Raw genomic sequence first — 23,624 nt, forward strand, 5'->3', positions numbered from 1 at the left:
CTTACTCCAGTGGTTTGTGATGCTAATGCTCGTTTGTGTTCTTCTTAGTTATCGTGACCCTAGAGCCCTGTGAACGCTCAGAGACCTATGTAAATGGCAAGAGGGTGGCCCAGCCCGTTCAGCTGCGCTCAGGTGAGACCAGGAAAGGTTTGAAGTCTTCAGTAAACAACATGTGGCTTGTGTGAGCAACTCTTGAATGTGTGACTCTTTGTTTGAAGAAGTGATAGCATTAGGACATCTGTTCTTGTAAAACTCCAAAAGCTGTCTTTTTGCACTAGGGAAAGGGAGGGAGAGTGAGGTTACTAACCTAGGTAAGTACCCTTTTAAAAAATGGCTTCTTAACTCTGTTTCTGTTTTGTTCTAGGAAACCGTATCATCATGGGTAAAAATCATGTGTTTCGTTTCAACCACCCGGAGCAAGCACGGGCAGAGCGAGAGAAGACTCCTTCTGCGGAGACCCCCTCTGAGCCTGTGGACTGGACGTTTGCCCAGAGAGAACTTCTGGAAAAACAAGGGATTGATATGAAGCAGGAGATGGAGAAAAGGTGATGCACAAATATGACGTGGCCCACGTGACCATCGCTTCTTTTAAACCTACAGTATGTAGCACGCATGAAACAGTCCAGTGATTTCACAATTTATTTTTTCCTCTCTTGTTTTTCTTCTCCTTGCAGGCTACAGGAGATGGAGATCCTGTACAAAAAGGAGAAAGAAGAAGCAGATCTTCTTTTGGAGCAGCAGAGACTGGTAGGAGGCCATCCTCAATCCTCTGTTAGGAAATGGGCGGCTTGCTCTGGTCCCTCCCATTCCACAGATGAGCACTCGCCCCAATGGCTTGTCCAGCTCTCACTGACACCATCTGCTATTCTCTCATTTCCTTAATGGAGAATGAACTTACATCTCCTCGTAGCCTTAGCCTGAGAAAGTGTCTATAAAGGTACGATGTTGTGCCTTTTATGTCTTAAAGTCAAATCGTTAGTTCTATCAAAACCAAGTGCTTTTTGAAGAACTATGGGAGCTTTTCTGGTAGCCTTTGCCTCCTGATAGTGGTTTTTGAGTATGCATCAGTGGTGGATCTTTTAATAATAATTACATTGAATATGGTGGGTGTTTGCCTTGGTTTTGTTTCTGATCACCTGATAGTACTAATTCTCTGCTCTTGGGCTGACTTGGGGATTGTTCTTATGCTGGGCAGACTTTTTTTTTTTTCTTTTTTTCTTTTTCTTTTTTTAGTTAAACTGTGTCTAAAAGTGTTGCTGCACAGTTGCATGTGTTAATCCTTTTCTGTTCCCCTGCATGGAGTCTGAATTCTCAATAAGGGTCTCCGTGGCATGTGGGATGACAGTGGAAGCAGGGGCTCACAACCAACTCAAATAGTAGAAGGAAGCCTGGTTCCTCCAGGTTGAGAAAGGGTTCGGGTGAGCAGTCGAAAAGTTGGTTTAAGGTTGCAGCTTATACTGCTAATAATGGCTTTAGCATTTTATGATGTGAATTGATTCTCCAAGTTTGATAGAAACTGAATCGCATGGATAAATAAGTTGATCTAGTAGTTAGATTTTTGTTTTTAAGGTCATCCAGCTTTGGTTAACAAAGCCGTGGTCATAAGAAGCTTCTTGGCATTCATTTGATATGTAAGGAAAAGGTATAATAAACCTTTGGGTACAGTGGATACAGTGTAGAATTTTTAAGATTCATAGACTTCTTTTAAAATAAGGGGAGGTTAGGGAGAAAGCTGAGATACTGGTTTCTTCCCTTAGTGTAAAACACAGCATCTAAAATGCTGTGTGTAAACTGTAGCCTTATGGTGATGCTCTTCTTTGGAGAAGAGAGGCTGGTCGTTGTTGCTAACTGGGCCAGAAAAGCCAAGGGCTTGAGCTCAAGCAGCCTTTCCCAGGGCAACTCATTTCTTAGGCCTGGCAGTGGGTTAAATCAGTTAGTTTGTTATCTTGGAAACTATAGTGAAGTCCAAGAAAGAATGGATTGTAGGAATAAATCACATGTTTGGGGCAAGATAATAGCAGTGTTTGAGTCCCTTCACGAAGCCTAGTCAACATTTAGTTTTTAATGAAAACAGAAGGAATTTGGCTACCGTATGATTAGGGGTTTGAAAGGTTTGTGACACATGAGGAGCCTTTTATCTTCATAATGTATGATTTAGTAACATGCCTCTGATGGTCTGTTACAGATCACATGAGGACAGGTATCATTAAGCTGTGTGTGTTATTAACAGTAGTGCCTTGTATTTCTATAGTGCTTTGTAATTTACAGAGAGTTTTAACATCCATCAGTTTTTTTTTGTTTTGTTTTGTTTTGGGTTTTTTTTTGATTTCTGGAATAGCCCTCCCTGGTAGGCGTGTGTGTAAATAAAGTGAGTAATATTACTTCCCATTTATAGTTGAGTAAACCAAGGCTAAAAAAAGTCTGTCTTGCCCATTCTTAAACACCTGTTAAGTCACGGGTCTGACGCTTCACCTTGGGTCTTCTGAATTGCTTCCGTTTTCTGTTCTGTTTAGAAAGAGCAGTGCCTCTTCCCCAGCTGGGAGTCTTGTTGAAATGCAGATGCTGATTCAATAGGTCTGGGGTGGGACCTGAGGTTCTTCATTTCTAACAAGCTCCCAGGTGATGCCAGTGCTGCTGGGCCGGAGACCAGCCTTTGAGTAAAGCAGGTGAGAGAGATGATGATGGCTGGCGTTCTCCATAACCAAGAGCTGATAGTCCTTCTTTGCTCTGAAATAAAGATGCTGACCATTAAGGAAAGAGAAAGTAAATGTGTCTAAGACCTATTTCGTTTCCAGGGGACATACTTAGTCTGCAAGTAGTCAGGTCCTGGTTGTCATCTGTTCTGTGTATCTCAGAGCAGGTTAGGATCTCAAGAGCAGCTACTCAGAGCAGGGAGGCTGCTTTCCTCCCTTAAGTCCAGCTGTCTGTTCCACTCATGTTTCTTGTCCTCAAGAGGAACTGATTTCTAATGCCTTAGCCTAAAGAATATCTAGCAGTAACAATACTGAATGGAAAGTGTATTTTTATGACCCCATATTGGTCAACAAACAGATATATTTTGAATGCACCCTATGAATAAACATTGAGAGGATATAAAGGAATTCTTATGCAGTAAAATTGTATTTAATATTGTAATGTAATCATTTTGAATAATGACAGCCTTAAAAAATGGAGTTCAGGCTCATAAGTATTATATTACGATAGTTCCCCAAATGCGTCACATTGTCACATTGCTGAACATTCTCTTATAGTTAGTGCTCTGTTACATACCTGGTCCTTTTTGTGCTTGCTTTTTTACACATGTGCTTTAGGTATCTTCTCTCTTCAATTTGCATAGGCTTCTTGCAGAGTCTCTTACGGAGGCCTTTGCATTTGGGATTTAATGAAGGCAGAAGCAGCATTTAGTGACGTGAATTTGCCAGACCCGAGTAGTTTTTCCAACCCTGCAATAAGTCAATCTCAATATCTTTAAATCTTTTTTGACATGAGATAGGGTTTATACCTTGGCACATAAACTTTGCATACAGAATATTTAGTGTCATGGTCAGTACATGATAGGGGGGCTTTAAGAACATATCCTACAAAGTCAATACGACAGTATTTTAAGAAGAAGGAAAATTATGGCCACTTAGTTTAATTTGAGTTGTTTTGGATTTATGTTGACTTTCTTGTTTATTTGTTTTATTTATGATTTTTTATAACATGAATATATTTTATTTCTATTAGAGTTAACAGACCTAATCGTTGTCTCTCAAGCATGATACGAAAGCAGATTAGAATATTTGTTATTTCATAGATAGGTAGTATTCATTTTATCCTTAAGCAATCTTGAAAAGAGAAGAAGCCAGGGTGGGGGTGGAGTGATAGTTGTCAATTATGTGGGAACAATCAGAGTTGATGGTCTGTAAAATATAGTTTATACATATTGATAAGAAAACCTTTTTAAGAGTCAGACATACTTTATTCTCTAATGTTTGTTAATGTTCTCTTTTATCACTTAAGATTAGCCATTCTGAGGTTTACACTAAAAATGAAAAAAATAGCATAGAGTCTATAAATTTAGCTCTGCTTTTTTTTTTCTTTTTTAATGTTTTCAATGTTTATTCATCTTTGAGAGACAGAGAGAGCACATGGGGGGAGGTGCAGAGAGAGAGGGAGAGAGGGAGACACAGAATCCGAAGCAGGCTCTAGGCTCTGAGCTGTCAACACAGAGCCTGACATGGGCTCACGAACTGTGAGATCATGACCTGAGCCGAAGTCGGACGCTTAACCGACTGAGCCACCCGGGTGCCCCTGTGTTTTCTCTTGTTAAATTTTCAACCAGGTAGGATTTATAGATGGGTTTAGTACCCATTTATTGACCAACAGAAATAATAGATCAACAGGTCCAAATTCAGGGGCCAAATTGTTATCATTATTGTTAAAAGTTATTTTTTAGAAATAACTGTGCATATAAAGTAACTGCATAGAAGTCTTTGGCCTAGAAAGCAAGATACTATTTGCTAGAGATAATTGTGCTAATCACAGCCAAGTAAAAGAGAATGCTGAGATTCTTTTTTTTAAACTAGACCATCCTGAACTACTCTTCTAAGTGAAAAGTTTCTTTTCACTTTCTATTTCGGGAATAGAAAGAATTCCCGAATAGAAATTCTTCCATAATCCTATCCATCGTAGGGAATTCTAAATCCAACATTGCTTTCACTTGGATCCGTGTTATCAGGATGTGCTCTTGTTAGTTAAGAACAGTTGGTTAGTATCCAGATAGCCGTTGAAGACTAGTTAGTTGTTTTAGGCCCAAGTCCAAACAGCAGCCCGACTACCCAACTAAAGTTTTTGAAGAGGTAAAGTGCAAGCTAAGTATGAAAGAGTTAGAGACAGCATTTTAAAGTGGATCCATTTTTGCATGAGCAGAATATAATCTTTCTGTTTCATGTCTTGATAGGAAGAGTTGTCATTTAAAGTGATATTCCTCAAATAGCTAGAAATGCCATGGGTTTTCCTAAGGAGAAAACATCTTTAGGTTGTAGTAAAATATTACTTGGGGAATTTTAAATGATGTGTAATGAAAAGTATATTTGCCTAGCTTAATTTATGTTCTGGAAATTTATTTCTTAAAAATTTGGAGGTGAAGTGTTTGTTGGTTTAAGTGTGTGAAAACAAAAAAAGCAGACCCACCATAAGGATCCTTTTCTTCTGCTTCCTGTTCTCTGGGTAACGAGTGTCAATTGCACAGACGTAGTGCATCAGTTTGGCATGACAAGAAAATAGCGACTCCAGGACGTACTTGTGGAAGGACTCCTATCAAAACCCTCTTGTCTTCTAGAAAAACAGTTTGGTTGATAAGAACCTCACGTGGTCTGCCAGTAGGGATTCATTTTTAACATCATCCCTGTTTGACTGCTTCTTTTTCTACCTTCTCATCTTCTAACTTTTTTCTAGGGCTGCTCTTTTTAGTAAAGCTAAACAAAACGTGGCATCCTACAGCCTTACTAACCTTTGTTAATCCGCCTGCTCGTCACATCTTGTATGGCATCTGTGCTCACTCGTGGGGGAGAGAGTTTCTGGAAGAAGCAACAGCAATAACCAAGGCAAATGTGGGGAAGTGGCTGCATGGGCGTTAGCATGTATGGGGCATAGGTTTTACTTCATTTTCCCAAGATGGTGGAGATGTCATTTCACAGCATTTTGTTAAATAAAAACTTCACATGACCTTAGAGGGAAAGGTCACTGTGTCAGTCCTCCTAAGAAATTGGATTGCAGATTTCATCACTTAAGCTAGAAAGTGGGAATTTGCATTAGTGTTACTAAACAAGCAAATCTTTATATTAATGATCTTTATATACATATGTCTTAATAAACGTACACACCATTTAGGGGTTTTTTTGTGTTTTTTTGCTTTTGTTTTTTTAGTTTTACTTATTTATTTTTGGTTTTGGTTTTAAATTTGGTTAAGGCTTTTTGGCTAGTTTTTTCTTCAATTTGATTTTCCTTTTTTACATTTTAATTTTGGTTATTTTGGGGCCATTTTTTGATTTTGTTTTTCCAAAGGACGCGGATTCTGATAGCGGGGACGATTCTGACAAGAGGTCCTGCGAAGAGAGCTGGAAACTGATTACTTCTCTGAGAGAAAAGCTACCTCCCAGCAAGCTGCAAACCATTGTTAAAAAATGTGGCCTCCCTAGCAGTGGGAAGAAACGAGAGCCAATTAAAATGTATCAGATCCCCCAGAGAAGGCGCCTGAGTAAAGATTCCAAGTGGGTCACCATCTCAGATCTTAAGATTCAGGCTGTAAAAGAGATATGCTATGAGGTTGCGCTCAACGATTTTAGGCACAGTCGGCAGGAGATTGAAGCCTTGGCCATTGTGAAGATGAAAGAGCTTTGTGCCATGTACGGGAAGAAGGATCCCAACGAGCGGGACTCCTGGAGGGCAGTGGCCAGGGATGTCTGGGACACTGTTGGTGTAGGGGATGAGAAGATCGAAGACATGATGGCCAGTGGTAAAGGTGGAACTGATGTAGATGACCTCAAGGTTCATATTGACAAACTGGAAGATATTTTGCAGGAAGTGAAAAAGCAAAACAACATGAAAGATGAGGAAATAAAAGTCTTAAGAAACAAAATGCTCAAAATGGAGAAAGTCTTGCCACTGATTGGATCTCAGGAACAGAAAAGCCAAGGAAACCACAGAGCAAAGGAACCCGTCGGCGCTGGTGTCAGTAGCAAGTCTGAGAATGACGGAAGCAGAGGGGACAGTGGAGAACTTGAGAAAGAGGAGCGCGTCTCCCAGCTGATGAACGGGGATCCGGCTTTTAGACGTGGACGTCTGCGCTGGATGAGGCAAGAACAAATCCGCTTTAAGAATCTGCAACAGCAGGAGATAGCAAAGCAGCTCCGTAGGCAGAACGTACCTCATAGGTTCATCCCTCCTGAGAACCGGAAGCCCCGGTTCCCCTTTAAGAGCAACCCTAAGCACAGAAACTCTTGGAGCCCTGGGACCCATATCATCATAACAGAAGATGAGGTAATAGAGCTGAGAATCCCAAAAGATGAAGACGGAAGGAGAGGGAATAAAGAGGAGAGCCAAGAAAAGGGGAGTAGAGCAGCTCCTAAGGATCCCCAGTTACCATGGGGCTCTCAGGGCACGCGAAGTCAAGATCACATCCAAGTCAGCAAGCAGCATATTAATGCCCAACAACAGCCACCTCAGTTACGCTGGAGAAGCAACTCTCTCAATAACGGCCAACCGAAAAGTACACGCTGCCAGGCATCTGCCTCCTCAGAATCGTTGAATTCCCACAGTGGTCACCCCACTGCCGATCTGCAGACTTTCCAGGCAAAGCGCCATATTCATCAGCACCGTCAGTCTTACTGTAATTATAACACTGGAGGTCAGTTAGAGGGCAGTGCAGCCAGTTCCGTTCAGAAGCAGACTGACAAACCCAACCACTGTAACCAGTTTGTGACACCTCCGAGGATGAGGCGCCAGTTTTCGGCACCCAATCTCAAAGCTGGTCGAGAAACCACAGTGTAAATTACTGGACAAACTTGAAATCTTGGTGGAGGAAACAGGCAATGTTGTTAGCTCACGATTTGAGTTGGTTCTAGCCTTGGCCTTGAGTTCCTGCTATTTACATGATGGTTTTAATGTTGCGTCCCTACAAATCTTAACTGATTTTAATATTGTTAAAACTTAAAACACTGGTAAACGTTTCGGCACCTCCCTTTTGTTTGCATGCCACATAAATGGGCAGTTTCTGGAATTTTGGACAAAACACTGAGACCTCCCTTATTTTTCCGAGACTTTCCTCTTTTCTTGGTGCCTAGATAATACACTTACTTACCCAGGCTGGTCTGGTTTTGGTGTAAGTTTGTTATGTTTTTATAATGCCTACAAACTGATCTGATATCCAGAAAGACCTGCCTCTCTGGGTTAATGCAGACATTCTAAAGGGGAACTTGACACACACAATTCAATGTCTTTTATTTCCCCGTAGATGTTAGTTGTTAGTTTAATAACATGCTGGACACAGCTTTGGGTTTCCCATCCACGTCTGTTCCTGTCTTTAAATACAATTGGAATTTCATAAGCCAAAACTAAATGTCTTCGGACATGTTTTATAGTACACAGCTTTGCATCCTTCTGCAGAACTTCCCCCATCTTCTTCTTCTTCTTCTATCGTGTTTTACACAGAATTGCTTCAGTAGGTTTGTTTCGCTTTGGTTGTTTTTTCTTTTCTTTCCTTTTTTTTTTTTTTTTTGAAGTATCTCAGTATGTGTATGAAATTTATCGTAATACTGAAATCTTTAAATTGGCATCGTTTCTGGATTTGTTTGTAGTTTGCTTTTTGAAGTTTAACACATCATTTCTTACACACACGCACCCACCCACCCACACACACACACACACACACACACACATTCACACTCTGAACTGTTCACCAAAATCAGGCCAACAAAATACTTGTATGCGCTTTGAGCAGTATGTATAAGTTCACAGGGAGGTTATTTGGTGGAGAGAGGGAAGAAGTTGGACATGGGGAGAAGGCCACACAACATGTGACTCTGTGCCACTTATTTTCAGTAGATGATGATATCATGAAATAAGTTAACTTTGGTTGGATTGAGAATAAAGGAGATGATGTGTAATAAACTATTCTTTGCTTAACAGTAGTAATGCTCACAGATGCTCAAGCAAGGGAAGAGAAGTCCTCATGAACATTTATTGTATCAATACCTCATTTTTCTGTGTTGTGGTCTCAGTTTGCCTCACTGGAGAATCCACTAAAAACGATGGATTTTAATGGGAAGAAAAGAATAGTTTTCTACATCCTTCCTCATCTCTTGAACTTATCGGCAACTTTTTTAAAGGCGGTGCAAAGAGCCAGAGATGTCTGTGATAACTGCCTGACTTCGCGCTGATGACTCCTAAGTCACGGGGGTCACCTGCCCAACACTCGTCTTCCAGATGGTGTGGAATTGCAGCCAACATAGCAATTAGCATTCATGGAAGCCTTTGAGATTGTGATTAGATGGTTTTCTTTTCCTTTGCGTGTGGGCACAATGCCTTATTAGAACACATTATTTTTAACCATAGTATTTTATTTTATTTTATTTTTTGCTTCTAAGAAAATGCCTTCTTAATGCACAGAAAGTTGCTTCTGATTAACGTTGGGGATGTTTTTGCTTTCGTAGCTAGAACAGTTCTAGTCTTCAACTGAGGTTTGATGGCATATTAGACAGATTCGGGTAAATGATGTTTGTAACGGGTGGACTCCTTTGAGATGCCAATGTCCTGTACCACGTGGCTTGAATGAACTCAGTAGGCTACTTCAGATCAGTCACTTCAGCGCATCTTGTGTAAGCCCTGCTTGTTCTTCTTTATTATTCTTAGATACATTCTTAGATATATTAATTATTCCTTTCCCTTCTTGCAAAAAATTCATTTTCTACTACAGGTTTCTCCCGCTATCCGAAAGTAGAGCGTTTCTGTGAAACTTTTCCTAAGCTGAAACGGTGTGAAGTGAAGAAGCCATTACCATTGATTTATATGGGAAAAATTCTGAGGGTTCCCAGGCTCAAAAAAACAACCTCTCTCAGGCTTTTCTGATACGTACGACACATCTTGCTAACGGATGCACGGGATAGATCACGATACAGCACAGGTGCTCACAGACACAGTTCAGAGTCTGGCAGCTTGACACCAAGCTTCTGTGTGTGTTTCCCCGGGAAGGAGCTCGGCGGGGCCGCTAGCTGCTTGGGATGTGGGCGCCACCTCTGATGGCTGGCTGCAAAACAAACGCACTGAACGCGGGTTTTCATAAAAGCGAAAATCCTCTTTGGATTTCTTTCAGTTAGCAAAAACAGGTATTAACATAGGTCTTCATAAAAGCAAGTGGCATAACACAGACTTTCGAAATGCGGGGGAAACCTGTGTTAATACCAGTAATAATTGACTGAGCTTTCATCCCTGTAGCAAAAGTGGGCTCTCATTTCCCTAACTCGAAATAGGATAGGGTAGGCCCATGTATTTTTTCACTTTTATGGTGGCCTTTTAATCTCGTAATGAGCAGTTGCCCCCCTTTCCCACTAAGTAACGGGGGTGACTTTCTACTGGTGATCAGGTGACACTATAGAATGAGAAGTAATACGGCATTTTCATTTACAAATGTGGGTTGTGGTAAGCACTGTACCCACACCAATATTCCAAAGAATTAGGTTTGTGTTTGTGCTTCATCTGCTGACCTAGAGGCCCTTGTATTGCTAAAATGTTTAGATACCTAAAGGAGCCTTTGATTTCAGATGACCAGAAAGAAATGAACCGAGGTTTGACTGATTGCCACACATGTCCCCTCCTGCGTTTCAGAGCAGATGTTTGTCTTAGAAAACAACTTTGGGTGAATAAAGCTATTTCCTTGACTTTTTAACTAAATAAGCTATTGGTGTCATGCTTTTGTGAGCAATTGGCATAGCCCGTATTGTTTTGTTTTTAAATTTGACAGTATCTCTGCCTAAGCTTAAATAGTACGTGAGCAAAGAGAAGTGGTCGTCATTAAACCATTATTGTATTACTGAAGTATTCATAGCTATTTTCATAGAAAAATGGGCGGAACTGTGCTACTGAAATTACATAATGGTCTGACAATTATGGGAATGTAAAGGAGTGCTAATTAATTAGTATAATTTTACACACCACAATGATATTCCCTGGAGAGTTAAAGACAGTCTGTTCATCTAATAAGTCTAAACCAAAGGGCTTTTCCTCTATTTTTGCCTCTTAATTCTTTCTAGCACTTCAAATTGTTTCTCCATTCACTGGAGACGCAGTGATTGGGGATCGTTTTTTCCATCGAAGTGACTTGAAGTGACCTCTCGTGCTTTAGGTGCAGGTTGATGCTGAAAAGAAACACAACACAGCAGAGTCTGCCACACTGATGTCTGCCTTAAAGGCTCTCAGACTGCAGGAAGTTACATAGATTTCCTGTGGTCAGCTGCTGTAACCCCGTGCCTGACTGGTCCTTAATAGGCTTGCCTTAATGATTTGCGCACAGGACTGGGAGGAGGGGAAGACGCTGCGTCCTTGTGTGCCGTAGTGAAGATGCCTTCTTAGGTGCAGCGCAGAGCCAGCATCTGTCCTGTACTGGTAGAGCCAGAGTCTGCGTTACGAGCAGTTTTCATACTTGTCCAGTTTATGTCATCTTTCCAAGGTTTCAAAATCTGCTCTAGGATACTTAGTTTGAACCACTCTAGGTTGTGAAATGTATTGGTTTCCTGCCATCGTTACTGTAAAAAGAAGTTGTGAATCTTCTTGTTAATGAACTATGGATTTCTCCCCCAATTTCTAAAATAAAATGCTTGAAGGTTGTCTGTGAGTGTAAGACCTACCTTTTCAGAAAGGGAGAGTTTAGTTTGTAATGTTAAAAAAATAAAGTCCTCGTTCAATAAAAGCTGAAACCATCTTTTAAGAGTGTGATTCCTCTCTGATGTGGGAAGAAAGAAAAGTGAAACAGGGTGGTGCTAATTAAGTCTGGTCTTGACTTTTATTTATTCCAATTTCATATGAAGATGGTGGCAAACCACATCTTTTTAAAATATATTTCTGTACAAGCTTGATTCATCTAAAGCTTTTGCTTCTGTGGCCCTTTCCTGTTTATCTGAATTCTATCTTACATGGGATCTTTAACCCCTATTCTATGCCATATTTTATTTAAATAAAAACTTGTGTAGTGTAAGTCGAGTTTAACTGTAACAGTGGTTTCAATCTTTTTGTCATATAAGCTGAAAGTTTTAAAAATGAAATAGTATAGTTCCTTTCACATGGGTAGACACTAAATTTCTGAAAAGCTTTCAATAGCTCTGTTTGGCTTTTCTTTTTCCCCTTAATCGCTGCTCTTCTCCACCCCGAGTATTTAGTGGTGTGCTAGAAGGGACACAGGACGAAGCGGAACAGTTTTCTGGAGTGGGCCGTCAGTCTTAATGATCCTGTGGACGTGATACTATTTTTTTATATTGAAGAACAGCACAATCGTGTATTATTACGGAGTAGAATACAAAACCCACACGAGGCTCTTTCTCCCCCGTAAGTTTTTAATACGAAGTTTGGAACTTGAGAAAAATACTATACTTGGATTGGTCTGCTTCTGGCCTCATACTCTGCCCCTTACAGTACTTTGTATTTCTCTGCTCTTGGACAAACTGGTGGAAAAGTGGCCAAGACCTGATCATTTCTAGGGCGACACACCCGATCCCAGTGCAGTATGATGTGCTTAGTGATAGTCGTGTGCGCAAGGGTAGAGTGGGGAAAGGTGTTTGAAGGAGGCGGCCCTGAGTCCAGGGCAGCGTCCCAAAGCACAACTGGGAATTTCTCCCAAGTGAACAATGGCAGGGTGAGCGAGGAAGCCTGTCAGGTCCAGGGGGACTGCGAGCAGCTTGAGGCGGTCAGAAGAGCAGCTGTGCATCAGGGAGGGGTAAGAGAGGAAGGGGGTTGGGGAGGGGGAAGGGCCAGGTCGTGGCATGCTCAGAGGTGGGCATTTTATCTTGAGTGTGATAGAAAGCTACCAAATGATTTTATACAGGGAGACTGCGTGATTAGATCCACCTTTTAGAAATGATTCAAGTTTGGGTTGGAAGGAGGCAAATTCAGAGCCCAGTGCTCCAGTTCGGAAGTTGCTGCACGGACTAAATGAGAAACGAAGCTTTCCAAACAAAGGCAGGGACGGTGGAGAGAGGGAAAGACTCTGATAGACTACTGGAGGTAGAATCAGCAAACAGATCAGTCTGTGGATGGGATAAACCTGCGTATACAACCTGAAAGGTGATGAATGCTCTCACTTGGATCGTGGTTGGAAAGTAAATGAGACCAAGAGGATACTGGGGGACTGGGAGAAAATAGGAGCCACTCAGGCCTAAGAGTAGGTGTCGTGGGATCCCTGGAGGGGGAGGTCTGGGGCTGCGTCCTCATGGTGCTACAGGTGGTGAGCAAATTTAGGGGTTGACACGGGATGTGGATCTCTCCCTTCCGGCTAGTGCTTGCTAATTATAATCTGCTATCAGAAGAGGAAGGTAATATTAGCAAAAGGAGCCGAGTCTGTAGTGTCAAAGACAGACCTAACCAGAACCCCCGGAATGGTGACCTTGTTTGCACCCTAAATGCTACCTCCTCAGAGATGCTCCAGTGTGGCACCGTCCTCTCTTCCTGGGAGTGCTGCAGCGGCCTCCTAACTTGTCTCTTTGCTTCCGTCCTGGACTCCCTAAGCCACCGTCCACACAGCAACCAGCATCATCTTGTAGAAACAAACATCAGATCGTATCAGTAGTCTCTGGTGGCTTCCCCTTGTGCTTTAAAATCTGAACTTCTTACCATAGCCCACAAAGCTTTCCATGTTCTGGCCGCTTGCCTGCCTCTCTGACTTCATCTTGTAACATTCCCACACCGCAAGCACTTTGGACTGTTTGTCCCCTGAACGTGCCGAGTTTGTTCCCCCCTTGGGCTCTTGCACTTCTTCAAGACTGAAATCCTTCCTCGACATGTTTAGCTCCTCTTCCAGATCTGCGCTCACATGTCCTTTCCCTGCCCCAGACCCTCCTCCCCACCCCAGGCCGGCTCTCACAGTTTTGATAATGATGACCTACAGTCCTTTGTGCCTGTTTGGTTCTCGAGTGGGAGTATAAACTCACCTGGAATAAGTTCCTTATCTGTCTTGTGGGCTCCACCTTTCATCTGTACACCTCGTCCAGAAGAGCCAGAAGAGCCGTTCGGAAATGAGAGTGTGCATCAGAACTCCCTGGGGGCTTGGAAGAGCACAGATTCCTGGGCCCCACCTCCAGAGTTTCCGATTCAGGAGGTCTGGGGTGGGACCTGATAATCTGCATTTCTGATAAGTTCCCAGGCGGTGGTGATGCTGACGAGGCTGGACCAGCACCCACGTCTGAGAACCACTGATGTAGAACAGGGGTTGGCAGACTTACTGTGTAAAGGACCAGATAGTGAATATTTTAGGCTTTGTGGGCCCAACGGTCTCTGTTGCAACCACTCATCTCTACTGTTGTAGCTGAATAGCAGCAAAGGAATGGACGTGGCCATGTTCCAGTAAAACTCTATGTACAAAACATAGGCGGTGGACCGGATTTGTCCCCTAGGCTGTAGTTTGCCAATCCTGATCTAGAAGATGGTCGTCTTGGGGGAACTTCCACTGGAAGCTTAGTGCGTGAGTCCGTAACTGATCTAGAAGACAGGTACGTGCCAGATGCTGGTGATCCCATGGTCAACGACAGATTCCCCGCTCTCAGGAAGTTCACAGTTGTGGATGAGACAGCCCTTAGACGAACAGTCACACCAGTAGTTATACGGCAGGCTCGTGACAAATGCTAGGAGGGAAAAATGTAAGATGCTCTGGAAGTTTACCACCAGGAGACTCTGGGAAGGAGAGGCGGCCTTTCCTTTGCTCTCATCTGATGACCTCTGTGTTGCTACCCTGAGAAAAAGAAGCGATCTTAAGAAAACCTGCTTTTCTACCCACTTCTGGTTCTGCATGCATCCGTCGTGCATCCTTCCCTCCTGTTGGTGGATGAACTGGCCTGGCTCCTCCCCGAGCCCCGCCCATTTTCCCTGCACTCCATCTTCCGTCACCTTCTCAAGAACTAACTCCCTGTACATTCAGCCCTTCTCTTGTACATCTTCATTCGAGCATGGCTTCATTTCACCACTTTCAAAACACACCATGTTGCCCGAGAGCCTCCACTGCATTTCTCTGCTGCCTGTTGTAGAAATGTGCCTGCAGAGAGTGCTCTGTAATGTCCCACTCGTCCACCCCCCCCCCGTTATTTCCTTTTATTGTTTCTTCTCCCCATTCTTGCGTGAACTCACTCTGTAGTCAGACTCTTGTCCCATGTCACCCCACTGAAGCCACTCATCTCAGGGCCACCAAAGATCTCCACAGTGGTGGTGATAAATCCAGTGGTGTTCTCTCAGTCCTCTGCCCTGACCTGAAGATGCCACACACAGCTATGACCTGACAACCTCATAGCTGACTGGCATCTGACGGTTAACCTATCTAAACTGGAGCAATCAGCTCAGGCCAAATCCCAAGCGCCGTCCTCAGTTTCTCCTTTTGTTCTCACACCCCATGACCACATCATCAGTAGGTCATACTTCCTCTACCCGTGAAGCATACCCCAGCCCCGTTCTCTGATAACCACCTTTACTGCTGACCCCCTGGACCCCCTACCACCATCTCCCTCAACATTGCCGGGACAGCGTCATGACTGCCGTCCCAGGCTGTTCTCCACAGAGAGTGACGTTAAAACATACGCTAGACCCCTGTTACTTCCCAGCTTCCAAACTGCCCAGTGGCTTCCCCCAGAATGAAATCCACAGTCCTTACCATGTCCTGTAAGGCCGTCCATCACCCAGTCCCTGTCTGCCTCCTTCACAACTGCTTTCTCACTCCTCCACTCCACCCACCCAGGTTTCCTTGTTTCTCCTTAAAACAAGGAAAGGTCCTCCTTTCCATCTAGGACCATCGTACTTGCCGTTAGTTCTACTTTGATTGGGATTCCCCCCCACCACCACTGCCCTCAGAGATCTCAGCCTGCCTGCTTAGATCTCTGACTAAAGGTGGTCCCTACAGAGAGACGTCCCCTGACCACCTAATCTAAAAGTCTTCCTCCTGCCCTTCTCTCCTCCCTATTACCTATCTGCCAGCCTTTGTTTTCCTTCATAGTACTTCTCTCCACCAAAACCAGGGTGTATCTTGTGTCTGTTTACTATTGATTGTCTCTCCCTCCCCAGGGAGACTTGTCTCATTGACCACTATATTCCTAGCACCTGCATGTAGCAGGAGAGGGTAGTGGTGAAAGGACCGTGCCCTGGAGTCCCGTTGCTTGAGTTCAAATCCCATATCCGTGCTTGCCGACTCCGCTCTTTATAAAATTACTTAACTTTTTAATGCCTTTTTCTTCTTTAACATGAGGGTGACAGTAGTACCATCCTCAGGGTTATTAGGAAGATTCAGATAATTTATGCAAAAACATTACGAACAGTTGCTGGCACAAAGTAAGCTTAAAAAGAAGGACGGGCAGGAGAGAGAGAACATTCTCGTAGGGGGAATAGCCAGTGTGTAGTGCCTTGGATACATTTACATATACTGGGTATATTTAACCAGTTAGGAATTCTTACAAACACAAAAGGCTACTGCTAAAAGATATTATGTGGTGGGCTTTCCATAATTCTCCTAGTTTTCACCCTGAAGTCAACAGAACAATAGCATCCCAATCTCTCTCTCCATTTGTTGGAGGAAAATCCAATACTTAGAGTTTTTCTGATGACTTGCAAAGTGTCCTTGTTGGAAGCTCATATACAGCCTGGTTTGGGGAAGAGGAGGGCCAGTTCAGGAAATAGTATTGATACTCGGCCTATCTGCTGCTGATAGAGATTCTCCCGAGTCAAAATACAATCAGAGTTCTAGGCCCATAGTGTTACAGGAGACCTTTTTATGTCCACTTTACTGCCACTAGAGCCTTCAGGGAAGGTCTCCCTCATACCTTAACTGTCAGACTCTAAGGATTTTGTTTTTATCGGCAGTTTGGCCAGCTTGTAAACTGATTTTTGAAGGAAATCTCAAAAACAAGCCAGTCACTAACAGCCAGAATTGTGTGATTCCACAAGAAGGAACTATCTACATGGGACACTTAAAGTAGTTGAAATCATAGAAAGTGGAATGGTCGCTGCCAGGGGAGGGGGACAGGGAGAGTGGGGAGTTAGTGTTTAGTGGGTGTGGAGTTTCAGTTGTGCGAGGTGGAAGGAGTTCTGGAGACGGATGGTGGTGGTAACACAACAGTGTGAATGTACTCCCTCCACAACACTGAACTGTTTGCTTAAAAATGGTTCAGACGGCAAATTTTACGTTCTGTGCATTTTACTATAATAAAAAGTTGCAGGGGGAAATGAAAAACAAGAAAAAAAGTCCACAAGATAAAATAGTAACATGTTTTCCACCTGAGGATTTTTAGGTAAACTGGCCATCTTCCTCTTTTCACTGAAAGGGTCTTCACAGAACAGAGAGGTTTTCTAAGGGGGAAGAAAGTAGCCTTTTATTTTGAAATATTTCAAACATACCAAAAGGAAAGCTAGTGCAATGAATCTTCGTATACCCGTATTTGTGTATTCTCTTTTCTGAATCATTTGAAAATAAGTTGCAGGCACCATGGAGTTTACCCCTCAGATACTGTCACGTGTATCTCCTAAAATCAAGGACATTCTCTTAACACCATTAACCTAGCCAAGAAATTTAATACTGATTCACTACTGTGTAGCAGACTGCCCGGTTTCAGGTTTTCCTAATTGTCTAAAAAATATAAGTGTTGGAAGTATGTGTGTGTTTTAATCCCAGATCCAAGCGAAGCTTGTATATTACCTTTGGTTATGATATTTCTCTTCTCTTTCATTACATTGGTATTTTTCAGTAGTCTCGGCTACGTGTGGCGTTGTCTGATTCTTTCCTCAAGATTAGATTTAAGTTAAGCATTTTTGATAAGAATGCTGTCAAGGTGACACTGTGTACTTCCCTCACATCGTATGGGTAGACAAAATGTCAAATTGTTCGATTATCAGTAACGTTAAAGTTTAATCAATTTAATGTGACATTTCCCAGCTCTTTCTCTTCCTTATTAACACATATGTATCTAGGGTAGCCCTTGGGATTCTGTGACGATTCTGTTCTCCATCCACCTTTCACTCCATTGTGTTAGCATTTCTTAATGATTCTTGCCTTGACTCAGTTACTACATCTGAGGTTGCGATGTAGTGATTTTCTAATTGTCAATCCCTTTGCATTTATTTATTAACTGGCTTTTTTCCCCCAAAAAAGGAGCTCCTTCCCCCCCCCCCCTTTCAGTATCACTGTGGACTCATGGATTTCTTTTATATTCAGTGTGCTGTATTGTGTTTCTGTTACTATTATTTACCTGCCAGTGGGATTCTGTGTCCTTTAGAAATGGCCCCATCAGTCTTTGAGTACTTCCATCCTTTCTCGCACAAGACACTCTGGGCTCACCTGTACTTTCCTTCAAACCTGGAATCTGTTGTTTTCCCAAGGAGCCCTGGTTCCTTTTAGTGGGGACTGGTATTTAGAACCAAGATCTGCGTACTAGATATACTTAGAAAATAAATTTTTTAAAGCATTACCTGTCATTTTGATTGTGTGTGTGATCAATTAAGAGGACTTTCACATTTGGTTTTAAATGGTTCATCATTTGGTCCTTCCTTCAGTCCTGTGTGGGAGGCAGATCATTTTAAAAATGACAAAATGAGGTGTAGAGAGGATTTAGCTTGCCCAGAATTTTAAGACTAGTAAGAACAGGTGCCAGGAGCCACACTTTTACCTGCAAGCTTAATTTTTTTTCGCCACAGTATATAGTCTGCTAAAAAGTGTGCTTTGATATCTGTGATGCTGTGTCGCTGGCTCCTGCTCACTGCCAGCTCCACTAAAGAGACAACGCTTCCTTTGTGACTCTAAGTGATAAATGATGAGCCTTGGGAATATTTACATCCTCCTTAGCATCGCCATTGGAAGCTCCTTTTGTAATAGACTTTGCTAGGAGGCTTTCAGTGGTCCTTCATACTGAATAGGATATTTGACTTGTGACTTGGAGAGCTCTGTTTGACAACAGTACATGGTCATACCTAAACCCTCTGTCTCATGACAGCCTGTAATTGGGTCACTCCAAGAAAGCAGGAAATCCAAGTAGTAGATCTTAAAATGCTATGCTTATGCTACGATATGGTATTTTATTATGTGAAGGTCTCTGCTTTTTCAAATAACACAAGCTTTTTAAATTTGTTTTTTGGTTGTTGTTTTTGGTTTTTTTTTTTTTAGTTTATTTTTTGAGAGAGAGAGAACAGGGGAGGGGCAGAGAGAGAGAGAGAGTGAGAGAGAATCCCAAGCAAGCTCCACACTGTCAGCACAGAGCCCAGTGGGGCCTGAACCCACGAACCACGAGACCATGACCTGAGCCGAAATCCAGAATTGGACACTTAACCGACTGAGCCACCCAGGTGCCCCTGCAACACAAACTTTTTAAAGTTAACGCTCCAAGGAACCTTTTTAGACACTTTTTCCTTAATCTCTCCCCACCGTGAAATTTTAATCTCAGATACCTAAGTACATCTGTTTACATGCCGTGTATACATTTGTGCTTTATATATAAAAAGTAAGATTTTTTTTGTATCCTTCAGAAGCCATTCTTTGCCCTCTTCAGGGTGATACCGCCCTCACCGAGAACACATGGAGTAGATGGAGAAGTGGAGGATAAATCTGATGTGTATTACAATAATATGTTTTGTATCATAATAGTATATTTTAGAATATCTTTCTTGAATAAATACAATCTATAGATTATTTTGGTTCTAATAGCACTGTGATCCTTTGGTTACCTGAAGGCCACATCGTACAGCTGCAAAGACAATAATATTTCATCCACAGAGAGCTTCAGAGTCCATAGTTCCCATCCAAACAGCTAGATAATCAGAATTGTTGGTGATACTGGTGAATTTTCCAGTATTGTTTTTCCCTGGGATTCCTTGATGTGTGAAGGTACTACTTAAGTACTACTGTTGAATAAATTTAAGGGGCACCTGCGTTTCTCCCCCTCGAAATCCCCCCCATCTGGACCTGAGCCCCGCATAAAGAACTCTTGTGTCTGAGGGAATAGAGAGAGACTGCCGTTAGCTTTCCTCAGCACTTAGCCTTTACACACCATCTTGTGTGTTTTGTGGGTTTTTCCCATGTATTTCTGTGTCTGTCTTTTTATTGTCGCTCCCTGCCTCCGTCTTCTTTTATCTTCTGCTCTCTCTGCTTTCACCAATACTGCGCTCATCTCTCCTGCCCTCCCTCCACTTCCCCCCTCTCCTACATGTCCTCTCCTCTGTTTTCATCCAGGACTATGAGAGTAAGTTGCAGGCCTTGCAGAAGCAAGTTGAGACCCGCTCCCTCGCTGCCGAGACAACGGAAGAGGAGGAGGAGGAGGAAGAAGGTGAAATCTAGAGATGGAAACTTCCTACTGTAGATCTTTTGGATCTGTACTATCAGATTAACCCTTTTTTGGGGTCAAAGCTGGATTTGATCATAGGTGACCCTACCATTTATTGATATTTTGCCGAGCCGGTGTAAAGGTGATTCAAGAGACTCTCCATTCTACAGACTGTGCTCTCTGACGTGGGAGCGGGGCTGGCAGTGTTCCCCGGGGCACAAGATTTCTCAGCTTGGTCTTCACAAAAATCTCTTGGGCAGTTTACATATATGTTTCGTATTACTGTATATATGAAGTTCATGTATAGGTTGCAGATAAATTAACTTTGAAGGAACTCTATGTACTAAATTCATTTTTTAATAGTGAAGTAAAATTTTGACCTTTTTGCTTCCTGTACTAGCAAGAAAAATAGATACACATGAAGTTGCACGGTATACTGGAGGACTTTTCTTTATTATAAGCCCTATAATAGATACGTGTATTTTTTTAAAGGAAGTGTATTTCTTTTCTTTTTTAAAATTTTTTTTATTTTTTGTTTTTTATTTTTTTGAAGTATATTTCTTTAATACATTGCTTTATTTACTTTTTTGATGTTTGTTTATTTATTTTAAAAGAGTGCGGGCCTGAGCAGGGGAGGGGCAGAGAGAGAGAATCCCAAGCAGGCTCCACGCTCAGCACAGAGCCCGACGCGGGGCTCGATCTCACGGATTGTGAGATCATGACCTGAGCCGAAATCAAAAGAGTAGACGCTTAGCTGACTGGGCCACTCAGGTGCCCCCATACTGTTTTAAATAGCAGGATTTTTTTAAGTTTTCTGAAATGTATATGCTACCTTCACAATATCAGCAGAATTTAGTAAGCGTTACCGACAAGAAGAAGACAAAAGCAAGTGAATGGAGAAAAACTGGACAATACTTTAACTTGATAAGAGAGATGAGGTAGAGGAGAGATGTAATTGCTACATAGTTAGGAGATCACCATTAATCACGCTTCGTTTGCCCTTTCAGTCCCTTGGACACAACATGAATTTGAGCTGGCCCAGTGGGCCTTCCGGAAATGGAAGTCTCACCAGTTTACTTCATTAAGGGACTTACTCTGGGGCAATGCTGTTTACCTGAAGGAGGCCAACGCCATCAGTGTGGAACTGAAGAAGAAGGTACGGAGGGCGGGAGAACATGGGTCGTCCGGAGACACAGCTGAGTCCGAGGGGGTTCGTGGCTCCCAGTCTTGGGCTGACCTTTCCCTTGGGTGAACTCAGCTGCTTTTTGCTATGAAACAGGTTTATATGTGCCTTTCTTTTACATATGTGCCTGGAACGTAGTAGGTACTAATTAAATATTTATTACATGACATCTTTAAAAGAACATGTTTTCTAGCTTGTTTACAGAGGAGACTATATTCCGACAAGAGCTAGGGAAACATGTTAGTAGGAGAAAGCTACTCTTGCGCTTCTGAAATTCTCAATTTGCTTTTAGTTCTCTGCCGTTACATTTACAGCTGCAAGTCCTAAGTGCCCCTCCTCCTCTAGGGTGTGAGAGGCAGCTTTGTGCAGTGGACAAGCGCTCTGCCCTCAGCCGGCTGGATTCCAATTCCAGCTCTCCTGGTTGCGTTGACTCTGACGGCCCTGTGCCTCCGTTTCCTCATCCATAAAATGGGCTTGGCAGCAGCCCCTGCCGTCTAGGGTTTTGTGAGGGATGAAACAGTGAGGACATGTTAAGAGCTGGAATAGCTCTTGGACTTGGTAAAAGACGATAAATGTTCCCGATCTTCCTCATTACTGAACCGTCACACCGCATCTCCGATTCACGTGCTGAATCCCACTGTATGTGCCACCGCCGGACGGCCTGGGGGCCTCAAGGTGATGGGGGGTGGGCAGTGTCACATGGCAGGAGAGAGCACAGACTGCCCGGCTTTGGGGAGATTCAGTCTCTTCCCCGAGGGCTATCGTCTGGTTCTGTAAAATAGGGATAAGATGTCTTCTTCATTCACAATCTCAGCAACCCATTTCATTTTGTAATTATTTATCTCCTCTCTTCAAGTAGACAAAATGAAGGCACAGACTGTGTCTTAGATGTCATTAATATTTGTAGGCGAAAGCGCGGGGCAGTAGCGAGAAATAAATGACATGGTGCTTGAAAAGCACTTACCATACAGTGAACACTTTTAAGAGTAGCGCTTGTGACCCTGGAATTTCAAACGGAAAGCCAGCTGTGACGCTTCTACCCCCGCTCTGTGGGGCGCTCGAGACAGACTCGCAGGTACCCCCCCTTTGTTCTCTTGTGTACGTTCTCAAGAGTCTTCACTCAGTCAACAAAGGTACGTGCACTGAGGTTTTAGTTTGTGTGAACACACCGGGCCAGGGCAGGAAAACAGAGTCTGGAAATAGCTTCATTTGACATTAGGATGGTTCTCTGCGGCTAATGTACAAGTGGCCGTATTTTCCCCCGTTGATCGCAAGCTGTTTGTTGAGCACCTGCTGCTCGCTTGACCTCTGCCCCGTGGGGCGTGATTCTGTCGCCTTGTTTCTGAAGCTGACTTGCTGAAAACGCGGAGGCATTTGCGTGGCTTACTCCGTTCCCGTAGGTGCAGTTCCAGTTCGTGCTGCTGACCGACACCTTGTACTCCCCTCTGCCTCCGGAGCTACTGCCCACTGAGGTGGAAAAAACTCACGACGACAGGCCTTTCCCGCGGACGGTGGTGGCGGTAGAAGTGCAGGATCTGAAGAATGGAGCGACACATTATTGGTCTTTGGAGAAACTCAAGTATGGAAACATTCCTCATGAAGGAGGTGTTGTTTTATTTAGGGAATAATAGTGACTTGCTCGGATGGGCTCCCTCAGACTCTCCGTTCTGTGAGGAGGTCACCGTTGCATCCTTTTCTGTGGTTCCGGATGGTTTGGAAGTATCTTCCATGCAAGATTTAAAATGTCGTTGTGACATTTACTGTCCATCCATTTTCTTCTAAGTGAGTGGATCCCACTCTGACACCTTTGTCATTTGTAGCTATGACCTAAATTGTCCCTCCATAGACCCTCTTACATTTTTTTTTTTATTGTTTTTTAATGTTTGTTCTTAGAGAGAGAGAGAGAGAGAGAGAGAGAGAGAGAGAGACAGAGCATGAGTAGGAGAGGGGCAGAGCTAGAGAGGAGCACAGAATCCGAAGCAGGCTCCAGGCTTTGAGCTGTCAGCACAAGAGTCTGACGTGGGGCTCGAACTCACAAGCTGTGAGATCATGACCTGAGCCGAAGTCAGACGCTCAGCCGACTGAGCCACCCAGGTGCCCCTCTTACGTTTTCAATGCTCCAGTCTCATGATACCTATTTCTATCTTGGATGTAATAACTAGTCATCTTTTCTGTTCTGGAGGATGATGAGTAAAAAATAGGAAAGTTATAATGTAGTTTTCCTTTGCATTTAAGTTGATGACATATTTTCTACTGTTGGGTATATTGGAGGTGTCATCTACCATTGAACTATATTTCTCCTATAATTCAGCACAGGTTAGGTAGCCATGTTTTTGCTTTCGGTGGCTTGTGTCTAGACTCAGACACTTTGGATACTGAGTGTTTGAGTTTCTGTACTTCTGGCCTTCATTCTT

The 23,624-nt window shown here is 43.0% G+C and overlaps 1 protein-coding gene across 11 annotated transcripts in view; it reads left to right on the top strand.

Annotated features, from left to right (window-relative positions):
• The window catches only part of KIF1B (kinesin family member 1B), a 143,947-nt gene that overhangs the window by 76,639 nt on the left and 43,684 nt on the right, over positions 1-23,624 (top strand). For 10 of the 11 annotated variants that reach the window (XM_027060460.2, XM_027060462.2, XM_053206953.1 and 7 more), the window contains 6 exons: positions 49-132; positions 365-545; positions 675-747; positions 19,937-20,030; positions 21,035-21,183; positions 22,611-22,789. In XM_027060460.2, the coding sequence (XP_026916261.1) occupies positions 49-132; positions 365-545; positions 675-747; positions 19,937-20,030; positions 21,035-21,183; positions 22,611-22,789 (760 nt within the window). Of the gene's footprint in view, positions 1-48; positions 133-364; positions 546-674; positions 748-6,048; positions 8,419-19,936; positions 20,031-21,034; positions 21,184-22,610; positions 22,790-23,624 lie in introns of those variants that run through there. The other variant, XM_027060468.2, reaches the window with a different exon arrangement.

This window comes from Acinonyx jubatus, chromosome C1, assembly GCF_027475565.1.
Source record: "Acinonyx jubatus isolate Ajub_Pintada_27869175 chromosome C1, VMU_Ajub_asm_v1.0, whole genome shotgun sequence".
NCBI classification, from domain to species: Eukaryota; Metazoa; Chordata; class Mammalia; order Carnivora; family Felidae; genus Acinonyx; species Acinonyx jubatus.